This window comes from Bufo bufo, chromosome 3 (genome assembly GCF_905171765.1).
Source record: "Bufo bufo chromosome 3, aBufBuf1.1, whole genome shotgun sequence".
Classification (NCBI taxonomy): Eukaryota; Metazoa; Chordata; class Amphibia; order Anura; family Bufonidae; genus Bufo; species Bufo bufo.
This window is the reverse complement of record NC_053391.1, coordinates 49,198,281-49,217,298: the sequence shown is the minus strand read 5'-3', so window position 1 is coordinate 49,217,298 and position 19,018 is coordinate 49,198,281. Positions and strand designations below refer to the sequence as shown.

The following is a 19,018-nucleotide window of genomic DNA, read 5'->3' as shown; positions in this document are numbered from 1 at the left end:
TTCAGACAGTAGTAAAATACTTTACACACAAAGCCAGTTATGTGCGCGGGGCCCCTTCATATATAATCGCAGCATTTTCTGGTCGGCCAAATCGCCATATTGCATTTGGCGATTATCGCGATTCAATTATTTTTTCGATATATCGTGCAGCCCTAATAGATATATATACCGTTCACAATCAATATCACAGCTCACATTCTCCCCCTCGCTGCACAATGACCTTTGCAAAGGTCTAGCAAATTCCCCCACAGAAGTCAATTACCATCCTCAGACCACAGTGCATGCCCATGTGCCAGCGGTAAAGCACATTTCTAAATGCTGTAAAACAGCAGCTTAGGCAAGATAGCTGCCCCCATAAGGATTTGGGGGGTAATATCTCTTCTTGGGGAGAGGGCGCATGTATGGCCTATAAGTCTCCTCACGCCGATTAATGCACTCTCTCCCAAAGGATAGACAGTACCCCCCAAAATCCTGACTTGGTCCTCTCACCCAGTTAAGCCAGTACTCTTTGCTCTGCACTGATGAGGGGCAATCACCCCAAAACAGCTTTCTGCAGATGAGATGCTGGCTTATTTAAATATCCAAGTCATGTCTCAAGGCTTAGTTAAAGGATTGAACATTGACTTATAGGATAGCTGCCTTACATCTGGTGGCATCAGAGGCAGCGCTTGCAAAGAGCTCATTTGCATCCCTTCTTCACTTTTCTAGATGAATACATCAAGTTTATGCAGAAACTCAATATTTCTCAATATGTTGACCCTTCTTTTCAAAACTTCTGCAGTTCGCCCTGACATGCTGGATATCAACTTCTGGGCCAAATCCTGACTAATGACAACCCATTCTTGCCTAATTAGTGCTTGGAGTTTCTGTGTTTTTGTCTGTCCACCCATTTTCTGAGGACTGACCACAGGTTCTCAATGGGATTGGGATGTGGGGAGTTTCCGGGCCATGGACCCAAAATCTTAATGTTTTGTTCACCAAAGCTGGAAATAATAAGTCTTTGCATAAACAATGTATTTGTCAAGAAAAGTAAAAAAAAAAAAAAAAACTTATGAAATGCTCATAATTGTACTATACCATAGAAACGTTTGACAAAATGATACAAAAACATTAAAGCATCAAACTTTGTGAAAACCAAAATTTGTGTCGGTCTCAAAACTTTTGGCTGTGACTCTACGTACCTGTGAATGGGAGCAGCGCTGCAGACGCACACAATGGATGGAGCTGTGCAGTTCTGGCGCCGGCCCTACACTGAAGCCGCTGATCACCCAATGACATAGTAACGACCGATCATAAGGATTGGCCATCAATCTCTAAATCCAGGCATGCCCCCTTGCAACAAATAACGATTCCCTAAAAAGTCTCTTTTAATCGGACTTTGCTTTTCCGGGATGCATACGGTTTGCTCCAAGTAAGATTTAGCTCCCCGCCTCGTCCCTTATCGTTCATCTATAATCCACTTCATTATAGAAATGTCCATCGGGGTAATTGATTTGGATCTAAGCGGTCACAATTCCAGCCTCACAAGATGACAATATTTCCATGCAGAAAAAAAAAACAACTAGATTTTGTAGAGTAAATCTTGGCTACATATCCCTACATTATCAAACTTCCCATCGCAGCAGATATGACATCAGTTTTGGACGACACAGGATAGGAACACCAGACTATCGGTGTCCAACACTGGCTGTAGTCCCTGACATCTGTTATACAGTATGCTTCTCGGGGTCAGTGAAACCCTGGGCTCTCTGTAGGCTAGTCAATTGGCCATAGACCTTACAGGGCCACACAACCCCTCCTCATGGCCGCCAGTTGGGTACATAATGATCCGATTCTCTCCTACGCAGATGGCCAGCAGGTGTCCTCCTGAATTCAACCGCATCAACGTCCTCAGGACAGCGATACAATTGAATACTGTGGCGCAATTTTGTGCTGCTCTGCGGTATTTGGTTCAGCTGGGTCGGTATATTGTTCTGCACTACGGAATTGCTCGGCCCTGCCTAATTATGTTGCCCTACATTCTGTCAATTTGGACCCACCTGCAACATGGGGCCATTTTTACCTTTTTCTCCAGGGCCACATTAAGTTCCCAGTCCGCCCCTGAAAGGGAGTCAGGGGAGGACTGGGAACTTAATGTGGCCCATACAAACAGTGGCTCTATGTTGTAGGCAAAATCTCATTGACAGAAGGTAGGACAACAGAAGTAGGCAGGGCCAGCAATACCATAGAATACCGCCCCTGCAGAACCCAATATCACAGTGCAGCACAAAATACTGCCCCTGCAGAACCCAATATCACAGTGCAGCACAAAATACTGCCCCTGCAGAACCCAATATCACAGTGCAGCACAAAATACTGCCCCTGCAGAACCCAATAACAGTGCAGCACAAAATACTGCCCCTGCAGAACCCAATATCACAGTGCAGCACAAAATACTGCCCCTGCAGAACCCAATATCACAGTGCACCACAAAATACTGCCCCTGCAGAACCCAATAACAGTGCAGCACAAAATACTGCCCCTGCAGAACCCAATATCACAGTGCAGCACAAAATACTGCCCCTGCAGAACCCAATATCACAGTGCAGCACAATATACCGCCCCTGCAGAACCCAATATCACAGTGCAGCACAAAATACTGCCCCTGCAGAACCCAATATCACAGTGCAGCACAAAATACTGCCCCTGCAGAACCCAATATCACAGTGCAGCACAAAATACTGCCCCTGCAGAACCCAATATCACAGTGCAGCACAAAATACTGCCCCTGCAGAACCCAATATCACAGTGCAGCACAAAATACTGCCCCTGCAGAACCCAATAACAGTGCAGCACAAAATACTGCCCCTGCAGAACCCAATATCACAGTGCAGCACAAAATACTGCCCCTGCAGAACCCAATATCACAGTGCAGCACAATATACCGCCCCTGCAGAACCCAATATCACAGTGCAGCACAAAATACTGCCCCTGCAGAACCCAATATCACAGTGCAGCACAAAATACTGCCCCTGCAGAACCCAATATCACAGTGCAGCACAATATACCGCCCCTGCAGAACCCAATATCACAGTGCAGCACAAAATACTGCCCCTGCAGAACCCAATAACAGTGCAGCACAAAATACTGCCCCTGCAGAACCCAATATCACAGTGCAGCACAAAATACTGCCCCTGCAGAACCCAATATCACAGTGCAGCACAAAATACTGCCCCTGCAGAACCCAATATCACAGTGCAGCACAAAATACTGCCCCTGCAGAACCCAATATCACAGTGCAGCACAAAATACTGCCCCTGCAGAACCCAATATCACAGTGCAGCACAAAATACTGCCCCTGCAGAACCCAATATCACAGTGCAGCACAAAGACTGCCCCTGCAGAACCCAATATCACAGTGCAGCACAAAAGACTGCCCCTGCAGAACCCAATATCACAGTGCACCACAAAATACTGCCCCTGCAGAACCCAATAACAGTGCAGCACAAAATACTGCCCCTGCCGAACCCAATATCACAGTGCAGCACAAAATACTGCCCCTGCAGAACCCAATATCACAGTGCAGCACAAAATACTGCCCCTGCAGAACCCAATATCACAGTGCAGCACAAAATACTGCCCCTGCAGAACCCAATATCACAGTGCAGCACAAAATACTGCCCCTGCAGAACCCAATATCACAGTGCAGCACAAAATACCGCCCCTGCAGAACCCAATATCACAGTGCAGCACAATATACCGCCCCTGCAGAACCCAATATCACAGTGCAGCACAATATACTGCCCCTGCAGAACCCAATATCACAGTGCAGCACAATATACTGCCCCTGCAGAACCCAATATCACAGTGCAGCACAATATACCGCCCCTGCAGAACCCAATATCACAGTGCAGCACAAAAGACTGCCCCTGCAGAACCCAATATCACAGTGCAGCACAAAATACTGCCCCTGCAGAACCCAATATCACAGTGCAGCACAAAATACTGCCCCTGCAGAACCCAATATCACAGTGCAGCACAAAATACTGCCCCTGCAGAACCCAATATCACAGTGCAGCACAAAATACTGTCCCTGCAGAACCCAATATCACAGTGCAGCACAAAATACTGCCCCTGCAGAACCCAATATCACAGTGCAGCACAAAATACTGCCCCTGCAGAACCCAAAATCACAGTGCAGCACAAAATACTGCCCCTGCAGAACCCAATATCACAGTGCAGCACAAAATACTGCCCCTGGAGAACCCAATATCACAGTGCAGCACAAAATACTTCCCCTGCAGAACCCAATATCACAGTGCAGCACAAAATACTGCCCCTGCAGAACCCAATATCACAGTGCAGCACAATATACTGCCCCTGCAAAACCCAATATCACAGTGCACCACAAAATACTGCCCCTGCAGAAACCAATAACACAGTGCAGCACAAAATACTGCCCCTGCAGAACCCAATATCACAGTGCAGCACAATATATTGCCCCTGCAGTATTCAAGTGATCAATGTCCTGAGGATGGTGAGGCATTTGAATTCAGGAGAGCATCAGATCATTATGTACCAGCCAACCAGGAAATTTCCGGTTATAGGGTCTATGGTCAGTCTGTCCTTTAAAGGGATTCCCTGGCAGGAAGCTCCACATCATGATGATATGTTAAAACTAACACTTTAATATTACAGCCTAAAATCTCTTTAAAAGGGAATTGGTTAGAAGGGTATTGCCCCACAATCCTCCTGGAGTACCTGACCATTCGGATTTATTCATGTCCCCGATGGGGGTCTTTTACTGCCTCTACTGATGACTGAAATTTCCAAAAATCCACTTTAAATCACTTTAATGAGCGGTTTGGAGTTAAGGAGGTGGAGACCTTGAGACTCAGCCCCATTGGTCTCAAATGATGTCCATGAAGACGGGGAGCATCGACTGCAGCCCTCAGCAAGTTGTGCGCATGCAACAACGCGCTGTTGTGCTGCAGATGACATTCCCTGTCCTTATGGACATCAATTAAAACTAATGGTGTGGGATTTGGGCATAGCAAGCCTGACTTTGAGTCTTAAGGTCTCTGCCTCTCTGACTCCAAACTGCTCATTTGCATATGGTGAGCCATCAGTTGAGGCAATTAAAGACCCCATCATGGACCGGAAGAGCACAACGGTCAGGTATACCAGAGAGTTTGGGGGCAATATCCAGCTAAGGGGTTCCATTTAAATGTATTTTGCCGTGACCCTGTAAAACAATGGGGGTTCTTTATTTGGATTGTCTATGAGAGTACGTTATAAGGGGTAGAAGAACCCTTTACGGATGCTATATGGTGGGGGTTTATGAACTCACCTTGCACCGTTAAGGCTAGCTCTTCAGTAAAGAAGGTTTTGGGCTCTTTGCAGGCTGCATCGCTCACTTGGCCAGGAAATACTGGTGTATGAGGCATCAGCTTAAACAAGTTGTAAAGCAGTCTATTCAAGCTCTTTGTCTTTCGAAGGTACTGAGAGTAGAGCGCCCGCAGCTGGTAGAGAGAAGAATGACCGATTAGAATTAAGCTCTGCATTTGGAGGTTGCATTACAAATAAAGAGTCGTGGAGGCAACTTTCTAAAAAATTAGCCCTAAGCAAGTAAGGATAGTATTGGTCGCTTACCGGGCCCTTGAGGTCTTCGTACCCTTGAGGTACTGTGGATAAGGGAGAGCTCGATGGAAAACTGGCCAAGAGGGATCACTTGGCTTTCTTTCTCAGTCAAGAGGGCTAGACTGTTATACCACCCATTACAGTAGGACAACAAGGGGTGGCTGAATCGACGTGGACAAACTCCGCCCACCAATGGTGGACGATGACTTTCACAAAAGCGGATGGCTATTGGTAGATACAATGGGTGGAGCTTCTCCAACGTGAGTTCAGATACAACAGGTAAGCTCAGTACAGCGCTCCAGATGGCGACCAAAATGGTAGCCAATGCGCCTTAAAATTTGCAGACTTTTTAGCCTCGTCACCATTTGCGACAGGGCTGCCGTGCTGTAGCTGAATATTGCGGCGGGGCATGGGAGCCAATAATTCCTTGCCCCAGCGCAGGCGTTCGCTCAGCAGCACAGGGGAGAAGGAAGCAGTCTCGCCCTCCCCCCTGTGCTGCTGCCACCAATGAGAGGAGAGGGGGGCGGAGGAGAGGGGGGCGGAGGAGGGGAGGGGCTATGGCCACTGCGCCACCAGTGATGTTAACTCACCCATTAATTCAAATACAGGAGGCGGGTGCTGGCTGCAGAATTACATCGCCGGCACCCGACCTCTATGACAAGTAGTTGCGATCAGCGGCAGTTAACCCCTCAGGCATATACAGGAAACAGTCCCAGGGACCAGCTCCCAAAGCTTTGTCCGTAGTAATGCCAATCTTGGTGATCAACGCTACAAAGGGGAGCTCCCTCCATTGTACACTCCTGCAAAAATCATGTCTGCAGGACTGAAGGGGTTAACTGCTAGGATCAGTAGCTGTGGCAGATACAGCCCTATCCCTGCCATAGATCACCCTGACGACTAAAATGTACATCACGTTGTGGGAATTGGAACCTGTCCATGGTGTATATTTTCATTACTGGGTTAAGCGCTTACCATATACTGTCTTATTATTACTAGGTTTAAAGTATATACAGTAAGCTCCTAGTGGTGAGCGAGGCTCTTGTGGATACCTGGTGTACCTGGTTGGTGTGCCATTTATGGGCTGTCTGCCATCTTGATTATTCTTTCCCTCAGATATGGTTCTCCTAATGCAGCCTACATGTGCCATCATGTCTCAGAAGACGACCAACAACGGCCAGTGATAGACCAGTAATGTAAAACTTCTTTCACCTAACTCACACGTGAAGTGCAGTCCTATGGGATTCAGCTTCACTCCATCTTCCCTGCCTCCTGCTTGTGATGGGTTTTACCCTGTCAGCTCTTACAAGCAGGAGACAAGGGAGAGCAGTGTGCAGCAGCATCTCATATGATACAATGGAGACCCTGCACACAGCACACACAGAAAGTGCCGACAGTTACTGCGAGTCAGGAGAGTATGTGCCAATCATTGTATCACGGCACTCCTGATATATCTCCAGCAGCACTCTATACATGAGAAGACATATGTGGGTGGAGATTGGTGGGGAGGTGTTTTAGAGCTGCAGGAAGTGATTGGATAGATAATGATTCACATGAAGTCAGCCACACAGGAGAGACTGACATCCTGTCTACACAGAAGAGCAAGCTCTGGACTGGTGGTCAGACAACAATCAGGATTATCACATGCCAAGTTATAAATCCATACTCCAGATGGAAAGCCAATATCGATAATAAGAACATACTTGTGATGACGCAGCCTTAAAGAAAGTCAGTATGAGCTTCCAAGTCAGAAGATAACCAAGAACAAAGCAGAACTCTTCTTTCAATGGCTGGATCACGGCAAATTCGCCTACTTGGATTCCTTCGAGAAGAGCTTCTACTAAGTCTTCTAGAGTAGCGAGGGCGGACATCAGGGCGGCTGGTGGAGACCTACAAACAGAGGATCAAACCTTGTGGTTAAGAAAAAAGGCGCACAGAGCCAAAAGCCCCCTTTTAACTAGACAGAAGAGACGGGACCCCATAGCGAAGTTCAAACACAGCCACCATTGCAATGCTGTGCTTTCCGTAAGGATAAAACTAATCGCGCTCTTTTTTCCCCCCCGTTTCACACTGGCTAATGGAAACTACATAAGTTGGTTGGCTGATCGACGCCCTCTTTACACTGGTCAATGATTGGGAATGGGCGTTCTTTTTAATGCTCAAACACCCACCCACCGCCCAGTCCAATCAGAAGTGGGTCCCCTCTTTCCAAGGCCCTTAGAGCAGCTGCACGGTCTGTGCTCTTGTAGACAGATACATGATATGTATTATTTTCTATTATTTGAAGCTTGGCGCTTCATGCCAAGTCGTAGTCTAGGGCTCCACAAAGATTTTTGCAAAATACCACAAGGAAGGATGAAGGATGAGGTTTACATGTATTTTTTTATTAGCTATTTGGTTGACCCCTTAAAGCCACTCTTATGGATGGAGAACCCTACCTGTGTGGCTCAATGGGAAATAACATTAAAGGGGTTGTGCCACAAAAAATAATCTACATTTTTCAAACCAGTAACCGGATCTGAATAATTTTGTAATTGCATGTAATTAAAAATTTAGTATAGCCAGTGAGTTATTCCATAAAATGTATCTGTATAGCGCCACCTGCTGTTTGTCCATATCCTTATTTTTTTGTCTGTCTCAGCTGGTCGAACGTGCTTAAAGAGTAACTAAACATTTGTATACATTTTTGTGAATGTGTCCCTAATGTCCCCCGGAGGTTTAACAACTCCTGGCATAGCACGTGGGTAGGAACTCTGTAACCATGTGCTATGCCAGGATTAGTTGAGCGGGGGGCACGGGCAAGAGAAGCAATATGCGCTCCTGCCCGTACTCCCTGCGCTGCGGCCCCATTAACAAACTGTACAGCCCGAACTCCTCAGCTGTGTAGAGAGAAGTAGATTTTAAGCGCACAGCAAAAAGTGCGCTTTTGGGACGGAAAAGTGTATTCAAAATAGAAAAAACATGAATAAACTATATTACAAAAACTGTTATTAGGGCAGCTTAACAAAAATGTATATAAAAGTTTAATTACTCTTTAATGTTAAATCTGTTAGAAGCTGTGGCAGTTACAGGGAGAGAGCTGCAGCAGAAAGGACACGCCCCCCTGAGCTGCAGCAGAAAGGACACACCCCCCAGCTGCAGCAGAAAGGACACGCCCCCCGAGCTGCAGCAGAAAGGACACCCCCCCGAGCTGCAGCAGAAAGGATCCCCCCCCGAGCTGCAGCAGAAAGGACACGCCCCCTGAGCTGCAGCAGAAAGGACACGCCCCCTGAGCTGCTAGGATGAAGATAATCTAGTAGAACAATTGGGGCAATGAATGGGGAGATCTCTGGATCCATGTGAGGTACAGGGCTGGTTCTAGCTTTGTTAGAAATGTATTGTCATGTGCTATAAGACGATGACTGATTTTCGTTTTTTACATCAATCATAGGATAACCCCTTTAATCGACACTCAATAGTTTTTGCAATCAGACAGTATTGTTTCTTCCTGGTCTAAGGCCTGACATTTTGTGCTAAAAGATTACAAATCCTGGGATCCTCATCTATCTCCCCTTTTGGGCTCCAGATAGCCCCTTTCATGGAAACAAGCAGTTAATCATCACCAGAAAAAAAAACTATGGAAATCCCAGGCTTAGTCCGCCCCCCCCCCCCCTCCTCTTTTTAGGTGATGTTCATAGGAACAAGAACCTGGCATGCTTCTAATATGAAGAAGAAATTCCATGGCGTTCATTGGAACATACTGGGGGAAGAAAAGCCACATCTACTTCATCAAATCCAATTTAATTTATTGCACTTTGGGTATTCATTTATTCTAATTTGTCAGTTTTACGCCAATTTTTCTTCTTCTTCCCTACATCCACAGATGAAGGCTGCCCTGTGCCTGCTCCATGCCAATAATCAGCCATGAGTCACTTCTTGTGGGGATGTTCCTCAACACTGAAACCTCGCTGCACAAGAGAGGAACAAACTCATCATCATCATCATCCTCAAGTTTTATTTTTAACCGTGAACTAAACAGATCAGAGTGACCAGAAGCTGCGGACCCATTCTGTAAGAGGGAGCCCTTAAAGGGGTCGTCTCATCGCTGGATGAGGTTGCTTCTCACCATGCATGTCCCTGCAGGGCAAATGTGGCATTACACGTCAGCTGGTCACATAAATGGCCGCCCATGGAGCATTGACTGACAGAGCCAGGCAGTAGGTCTGGGGGAGTGTCTGTGCACTGAATGGAGCGGAGCTTCTGTGCAATGAGACTAATAGCGCCCCCGTCACTGTGTGCAGGCATCATCTGCACATTTTTTATTTATTTTTTATTTTTGGCTTACCATAGTGATGAAAAGACCGGTCAGTCGCCGGCACAATGAAAGCACGTCATTGCACTGTGCGATTGCAGCGTGACAAAGGGGGGCATCGGAGCAAGGAAGTGCTCGTATGCTCCACTCATATGTAGGATAGAAATAAAGAGCAGCATATACCAAAGATCGGCCCTGAACCTGGAAAAACCCTTTAAATGAGTGTTATATGTAATGTAGAGACAGACTTACAAAGCAGGTTCCTCTTCATCTTCAGATCCATGGTCTTCATCAAACGCTGGCAGGTCGGACATAATTCTGCGAGTAAACAAAGAGGTGATAACAATATGGCGGCCGGACGGGTACAGATCACTTCACTTAACGTCACGCTCTACCTTACATATATTGTCTCTCTAGCATCTCTCTATGACACGCTCAAACGACTCATGATGGATTCTCTTACGGTAAAGGTAGCCATACCCAATGCCGCCTAAACTCGCCGATTTCGGTGGGACCAGATGACCCTCTAACGTTTATTGCCGTGTCCCGATTCCAGATGTGACAGATGGGTGGCCGGTCATCTAATTACCCTCATCTCTAAATTACTAAAAGTTAATAAACACTTATTTAAGACATGTTCTGATCAGTAAAATAAGAAATGATCTATAATGAGTGCTTAGGAGGTCAGAGATGAGGAGCCGTCAGCTGAACTGCCTGATGGAACGGAGTGAAAACAGACAGCAGGCTACAAGAGAATCTCAAGGCTGTACAAGGAAAAGGGCTCAACATTTTTTAATAAAGACCAATTGAAAAAATGATTTTCAGCTCAAAAAGAGTGCAATGCAATAATACAAAAATTGACCCCGCAGGTTTAAATTGCCTTTAAATCTCTAATTAGAACCTCAGGTTTAGAATGGTGTACTCTGAACGTAGTATTTCCTATAGGTCCCGTTCACTCCTATAGGAGTTACAGATACAGTTTGCCACATGGGTTTATTAAACCCAGGCACCTCTGGGGAAACCTTAAGTCATGGATGGCTGAACTGGGAATATTAATATTATCCATATTTGCAAACGTTATCTCAATGAATACATAATGAAAAATGAAGCAACTTTGTGATAGGTGTTAATTAAAAACTTCTCACCACACTGCTTCATTGTTATAGCCCCCGTGCACATTATGTGTCTCCATGGTAACAGACAACAAAAACTATGTGTAGTCAGAGCTGCAGTCACACCCCCTTCTATCTGTCCCCTCCTTCTGACCAACGTACCAAATGTATATTTGTACAACATAGGGGTCAAATAGAAGCACGCACGAGTCTGCAGGATAAGGGTCCATTCACACGTCCGCAAAATGGGTCCGGACCCGTTCCGCAACGTTGCGGAACGGATCCGGACCCGTCCGCATCTGCACTTCCGCATCTGCACTTGCTGTCCGCATCTGCACTTCCGTTCCGCATCCGCACTTCCATTCCGCAAAAAAATAAAACATGTCCCGTTCTTATATGCAGAAACGGACAAGGAAAGGCATTTCTATTTAAAGTGCCAGCCATGAGCGGTCCGCAAAACACTTGCAGACATGTGAATGGAATCTGCTTCTGTCTTTCACTATGGAGGAACAGTCTGCATAGGAGCCATAGAAACAAAACGGCAGGAAATGTCTTAGTTTTTTTTTTTTTTTTTCATTTTCAGTTTATTGGGACAACTGTTGCAGGGGCGGCGGACACGGCCTGAATAAAAAAACTAACTAAGGCTATAACAAGATCTGTAAACAGCAGGTTTGCATTACAGTCAAAATGTATAGTCCAGATACAGTCAAAAAATAGTACACCGACTAAACGGTCAAATCCAGTCACTTAATTTTACTTTTTGAAAGGTTATCATCATCTCGGAACGACTCGCTCCACGCTGGAAACATGGCAGCACTGCTTCAGTAACTGGTGCAGAGACTGTGCGACTCGCTGAGCTATGGTATTTATGTAATTCCCATTGACTTGAATGGGAACCAAAGAAACAGCACAGTGCAGCTGGCTCATCTATATCCACTGTTCCGACCACACACAGGCCTGACGTTCTAGAGACCAACGCGGGTACCAGAGTTGGGACCTGCATCCGTCAGACATTTAGGACATCTCCTGTGAATATATTATAAATGAGACGGTAACAGTACCCTGGCACGACCACTGCCCGGTGGACAGAAAGGTCTGCTTCTGGCTCCGCCCACTACAGTCCGCGGCTGCGGCAGACAGCTGAACGTGGGGGTGTCAGGTGTCGGACCCCCACGATCTGATATTGCCTGATGATGATGATGATGATGATGATAGGTCATCCGTATACAAAAAGAGGCTATCCCTCAGTCAGTGTTCATCAGCCATTGTAGTCAATACCGAATCCAACTTTTGGAAGCTGGAGGATCTTAATTAAAACCAGGGAAATGTCCCTCATCCTCCTCTAAGACAACATCACGACTGTAATAAATATTAAATGCTGCCAGATCAACCAAAAATAATGAAAGGTAAATGGAGGCCTTTGATGTGAAGATTTCCCCATTGGGCTCCCGTCACATCTGTTGTCGTTTTCCTGCAGCTGTTACCATCTCTGTATTAAATGTAAGAACCGTTGTCCCCTCTCCAAAATAACAACCATTAAAGAGTAACTAAACTTTTATAATAATTTTTAAAATGTTGTCCCTTGACTTTATTTATTAATTTTGTATTTTTACTAGACTTTTACCTCCCTAAAGCTCACCATTCAGTGCGCGCTCAAACCTCTGCTCTCCCCACACTGCTGACAGCTCAGGGGTGAACGGGGCACAAAGTACTCCTTTTATGAACAGGCAGCAGCAGCGCAGGGAGTACGGGCAGGAGCGCATATTGCTGCTCCTGCCCGTGCTCCCAGGACAATTACTAACTGTTGGCATGGCACATGGGTACCCTGTACCCATCTACTATGCCAGGAATAGCTGAGCAGAGCGGCTCCTGCTTCTGCCTGCTCCGCTAAGCTAAGTGCTGTTATGCAGTTCTCTTAGCTTAGCGCAGCAGGCAGCAGCAGGAGCAGCTCCGCTCAGCTAATCCTGGCATAGTAGATGGGTACAGGGTACCCATGTGCCATGCCAACAGTTAGTCATTTTCCGGGGAGGGGAGCACGGGCAAGAGCAGCAATATGTGCTCCTGCCCGTACTCCCAGCGCTGCTGCTGCCCGTTCATAAAATGCGTACTTTGTGCCCCGTTCACCCCTGAGCTGTCAGCGCTGTAGGGAGAGCAGAGGTTTGGGCGCGCACTGAATGGTGAGCTTTAGGGATGTAAAAGTATAGTAAAAATACAAAATTAATAAAGTATATTAGAAAAATTTTATTTAGGGGATTAGGGACAACATATTAAAAATTATTATAAAAGTTTAGTTACTCTTTAACTAAGTGTACAAATTATACAGACAGGCTTTACAGTCGTCACATAACATTATATATAAGTAGCAAACATCGGGAAATCTAAACAGAAAATGAAATCAGGTAAAAAAAAGAATATTTATCATTATAAAGAAATATAGATACATTAATTAAAGGGGTTGTGTCATTTCAGCAAATGGCATTTGTCATGTAGAGGAAGTTAATAAAAAAACACTTACTGATGTATTGTGATTGTCCATATTGCCTCCTTTGCTGGCTGACTTCATTTTACCCAAATAAACTCCCTTAATTAAAATATACCTTTTATTCAATATATATTAAAATATGAAAACCTCTACAAGTGGTACGATTTTAACTCCTACATAGTCATATATTGTGCCACCTGTACAGGGTCTAAGTTATAGGTAAGTACTGTATACGCAATATATAATCTGGATTATAAACAGGTGTATCAAGAGGTGGGACATAAGATGTCCTTCTTTACTCACGGTTTGTTGACACAGGATATCATGAGAAGATGGGATTCAAAGTATCTTTCATATTCACGTCTTATTGATATTCGATGTGTCCCAAATAAAAAAAAACAAGAGGTACACGGTGCAAGAGACTACATAACACTGACGACACCTAGAAAAATGACACAGATACGTCTGTCATTTTTCTAGGTGTCGTCAGTGTTATGTAGTCTCTTGCACCGTGTACCTCTTGGTTTTTTTTTTTACCAAGAGGGGTGTATACACTGTGCATTTTCTATCCTCTTGTGTCCAAACCTGACCTGTCCACCAATATTTTCTATATCCACCCTTCCACTTTAGGGATAACTAGGAGTTGCCAGTGAGGTTCGAGGACGGGGGGTCTCCACCTTCAGGAGTCGCCCCTGGGCGCAGGGCCTAGGTTGAGTATCATTACCAGGGTCATCCATCCCCCATTATATTATTTTGGTGGACACGCTTGAGTTTGGACATGATAGGACATATGTTTGTTTTGTTATTATGAATAAAGATTATCCACAATTTAGGGTTATACCTTAGCTGGACTTTCTATTTCTAAATTTAACCCAAGACATTTGATATATCCATTTACGCTGGTTATTGTTGGGAATAGCCTATATATCCCTAGATCTCTCCCTGCCTACAGGCAGAGCACCCTCCCCGAAAGGGGCGACCCCGCCTCTTGGTGGCTAAACCCTTACAAAATCCCTACCCTTGCCCTAAAAGTAGTTGATAAACTCTCTTATAAACAGGGCAGTCCCAAGAGAACCATAAATAAAATCTATAGTCCTGTTCCAATGGGTCCCAAGGGACAATAAAGAAACAAAAATATCCCCAACGCTGCGTTTCCCCAGTATTTTCACAGGTTCTTCAGGGGGTAGTATAGTATATAGGAGTCAGTCCGATGGTGATCCAATTATCAGGTCATCGGTCTGATATCTCCTCCAGACACAATCCCTGTACTTGGGAAAAAGACCATAGGTAAGGTTCCAGATGTGAGACGCCATACATCTGGAACCTTACCTAGGGTCTTTTTTCCAACTACAGGGATTGTGTCTGGAGGAGATATCAGACCGAGGAACCATGGAAACGAGCAGTGTATAATGTGATGGAAAAATGAATCCAGCCAGCAAAGGAGGCAATATGGACAATCACAATACATTAGGAAGTGCCTTGTATTAACTTTCTCTCTAAATGCCATTTGCTGAAGTGAGACGACCCTTTTAAGACTTCCCAGAGTGGCCGACCCTCAGTGGAGATCATACTTAACTGGTCACGGCTACTGGGTTTGGTGTCTGTCACTCCCAGGGCCGGCTCTTCCTCTCTGCTGCCCAGAAACAATGAATCACTTGGCCCATACAGAGATGATTGTAGCATGAAATGCAGCTCTCACCTCCTCTGACAAGCAGGCAATTATCGGGAATGGACAGTTTGTTCCCGACAATTTCCAGCTCAGTCGCTCTTCTGTCCAGCGAGATACAACTTTTTAGAAAAGCAGCAGAATAGGTTACAAAAAAAAAAAAAAAAAGAAGCATTGCTCAACCTTATACATCCCCTGTCAATCCAATTCCTACGCTTACTGGATCCCACGGCAGGAAATGCCAGGATAGTCAATTACTGGCTATAGCGGTGATCTGCCTCAGCAGATGCATTTCCCATTTAATTTGAGCCAAGACTGGACCAGGAAGCAAAGGCCCGGTAAGTTCGGGTACAGCAGCGGCGAGGGAATCGATGAGGTGAGTAATGTTTTTTTTTGTGTTTTTTTTAACCCATTCTACCCCTTTTCTAAAAAAACTCTACCCCACCACACGACTGCTTTACAATCTCTCTCTTTGCAGGAATTCCAAAAGGATCGCAATCACAGATCCCAAAATAGCAAGTCTACCCATCTAGTCTCTGGGGAGAGACTGACACTGAATCCAGTGGAGACGACCAAGTAGGATCACAAAAGTGGGTAAGCCACTCTGGAAGGGGTGTATGCATGTTGCATAATAAGTTTGGGTTATCGAAGAATCCAGTTATGGATTCCGCTACCACGGACCATAACGGAATTTGGAATCCATAACGGAATTCTTCGATAACCCGAGGCCGAACTTTGGATGCTGAACTCAAAACACAAGTTCGCTCAACACTAATAATAAGTAAAAGAGGCCATATCATTGAGATCTCTCTTATGAACACTGCAGTCCCTCGCCTGTCTATGGGCTGTGTCTGGTTTTACATCTCAGCTCCTGTGAACTGAGCTGCAATACCACACCCAACCTGTGGACAGGTGTGGCGCTGGTTTTCCAAAAAGAAAGAAGCCATGTTTTTTGAATCCTGAAAACACCAAACTTTTCATCAACCTCGTGTTTTACTGACAGAAGACCGCTCTTATAGGAATGGTATGAATTACTATGACGCTGCGTGTGGATTTCAGCACACCAGTGACTTTTTATCTGGAAACTGAATGTAGCGAGGATGAAGAATTACACCAATCTGCAGACAAAAATATTTGTGTCTGTCTGTAACTAAAGAATGACTAAAGCCTCCCAAGGGAAGTTCTGCGCTGTTCTACTGGAGGCCATGCATCGTTGCTTTCAAAATCCTTGGACTGTCTGTAAAATCACAGCCTAAAAATGCAAGATAACAAAGAGGGACAGTAGAGGGCGCTATGGGAGATGCCTGCATGGCATGCGGTGGGCAGGAGAGAAACATATGGTGCTCTTACTTCTTCAGCATGTGGTAGACTGTGATCTGAACGGCTCGGTCTTTATACAGTAGGAGCGGGGACAGGGTATTCAGCAAGCTCTGAAGGCCGTCCGGGAGGTTGCTCTTCTGTCCAGCGACAAACCTGGCCGGGAGGTCGTGGTTCAGCAGCTGCTCCTTTGAGATGAAGGACAAAGCGTGGCCCAGAGACTGCAGCACGGAGGAGTGATCCGAAACCTCGGACGCCTTGCTCTCCCCTGCACACACAAAGTAAGAGTCAGGACAACACAGGCGCTTTCATCACGTTCTACAGGAAACCCAGGAATGTGCTGGACATGAACTGTACGGCTTCCATGAAAACACGCCTTAGAGGAAATGGACACCATGGGGTCATTTATTTTTTTAATGATTGCATTTTACTCCTTTTGGGCTAAAAAATCTTGGTAGTCTCTATTAGAAATGTTCAGCCGTTTCTAAGATACAAGGGTTAAACAAATCAGTCTTTTTGCATGCTGCCACAGTGTTTTCTTTGAATCCAGTCATCTGGCGATCTCCGGACCTCATAAACACTCATTATAGCTCAATTCTTAAGCAACTGATAGGAATATGGGCGTAAATAAGTGTTTGTGAGGTCAGGAGATGGTCAGATGACCGGATTCACAGAAAACAGACTGTGACAGCTTGCAAAAAGACTGATTTTTAACCCTTGTATCTCCGAAACGGCTGAACAGTTCTAATAAAGACCAATTGAAAAAAAGAATTTTTGGCCCAAAATGAGTAGCATGCAATCATAAAAGAAAAAAAATGCTCCCAAAAGGTGTAGATGGCGTTCAGATGCGTAATCTGTCTAGAATCGTACAATAAAATGAGTCATACTGATGTTACCGATGTCCCGCCACTCTCATTCCGATGCTTTCAAGTCTATGTAGAGATGCTGTCTAGTGTTGAGCGAACTTCTGTTTTAAGTTCGGCGTCTAAAGTTCGGCTTCCGGTTAGCGGAGAATCCCGATATGGATTCCGAATTCCGTTGTGGTCCGTGGTAGCGGAATCAATAATCGGCCATTATTGATTCCGCTACCATGGACCACAACGGAATTCGTAATCCATATCGGGATCCTCCGCTAACCGGAAGCCGAACTTTAGACGCCGAACTTAAAACAGAAGTTCGCTCAACACTAATGCTGTCCCAACAGGGAACTTTGACTGCTGCAGCCAATCATTGGCCACTGCAGTGACCTCGGCGGTGTTGACAGGTCCATGCCAGGACGTCATTGCTGGAGGCCAGCGTACCGAGTCTTCTTACCATAGAGAGCTCTCATGTCCAAAAGGACTCGGAGCCGCCATGCTTTGGCGTCTCTTACACTACGTAATATTGCATAGGTTACCTGCTATTTTTACCAACATCGGTAACAGTAAGCCGTGGATGCCTTCAGAAAAGAATTCCTTCCACTCCGAGATAAGTTTTGCGGGAAGTTGCTCTGCGGCGGCGCTCGTGGTGACAGATTGAAAGCAGACAGATAAATCTGAAGCCAGGCTGTAACTTACGCAAGCAAACAGCCGGACCAGTGGTACATGGTAGAGGGCCGAGCTCTCACACGCAGTCTGAGAATGCAAGAGCAGAAAAGCAATATCTGATTAGCCTACAGAAATTCTTCCCGCTTATCTATTGACCTGCAAGGCATTACACTTTACAGAGTAAATCAAAATTAATCTTTATAATGGCTTCCAGAGAAATTTTAAAAAAATTATATATATATCAGAGCTAGCCATTCCTCATGGACACAGATCTTTATGCGAGACTCTGATTGAAAGTGCACAATAAAAAAGTCAGAAATAAATCTTTTGAAGTGAATGATGAACTTCTGTTAGACAACACTCCCCTCTAGTGGTGGACTGCGTTAATTGCAGCCGCTCGGAGGAAAACAGCTAAACTCTCCCACTGGGCACCGCACAAAATCATTTCCTGGTATTAGTCATAACATCGTATAAATCACATGAAATCTTGGCTATCTAGGAATGCTCACGTCTGATGCAATCTAACTTTTCATTTAGGAGGCTAACAGAGAGGCCGGGACTGCAGACAGTTATACAAAACATCTGCTCGGCGGCTCACACTCGATCAGTCTTGTATGGATCTCCGTCGGTTTAAGCATCTGACAGGAGACTATCCTTTAACCTTCACTATATACATTACATTAGTGGGTTATTGGTGGGCTGACTGAAGTCAGATTGCTCGAAGGCTTTGAGCGATGGATTTGCAAATAAGATTACAGCGACTTAGACTGCGCAAATATATTCTAGATTCCCCCCTTAAAAATAAAAAAATAAAAATCTTGTAGACATACTGTAGGTCTGAGTGAATGGGGTTGTGTCATCTGAGACATTGGCGGCATATCGCTGCCGGAAATAGCTGAGCTGAGCGGCGCTCAGCTATATTTGGAACGCTCATAGAAGTGAGTGGAGGGTGGGCGTGTTTGCAGGGCGCACTCTCGTTCACTATGTGGGACCCACACCTATCTGTCG

At 45.4% G+C, this 19,018-nt stretch overlaps 1 protein-coding gene across 1 annotated transcript in view; it reads right to left on the bottom strand.

Annotated features, from left to right (window-relative positions):
* Positions 1 to 19,018, bottom strand: part of LTN1 (listerin E3 ubiquitin protein ligase 1) — a 102,067-nt gene that overhangs the window by 24,762 nt on the left and 58,287 nt on the right. The window contains exons 22-26 of the mRNA XM_040423202.1: positions 17,881 to 18,097; positions 16,518 to 16,752; positions 10,160 to 10,225; positions 7,320 to 7,506; positions 5,330 to 5,501 (exon numbers count right to left, since the gene is read on the bottom strand). Of these exons, the coding sequence (XP_040279136.1) occupies positions 5,330 to 5,501; positions 7,320 to 7,506; positions 10,160 to 10,225; positions 16,518 to 16,752; positions 17,881 to 18,097 (877 nt within the window). The remainder of the gene's footprint in view (positions 1 to 5,329; positions 5,502 to 7,319; positions 7,507 to 10,159; positions 10,226 to 16,517; positions 16,753 to 17,880; positions 18,098 to 19,018) is intronic.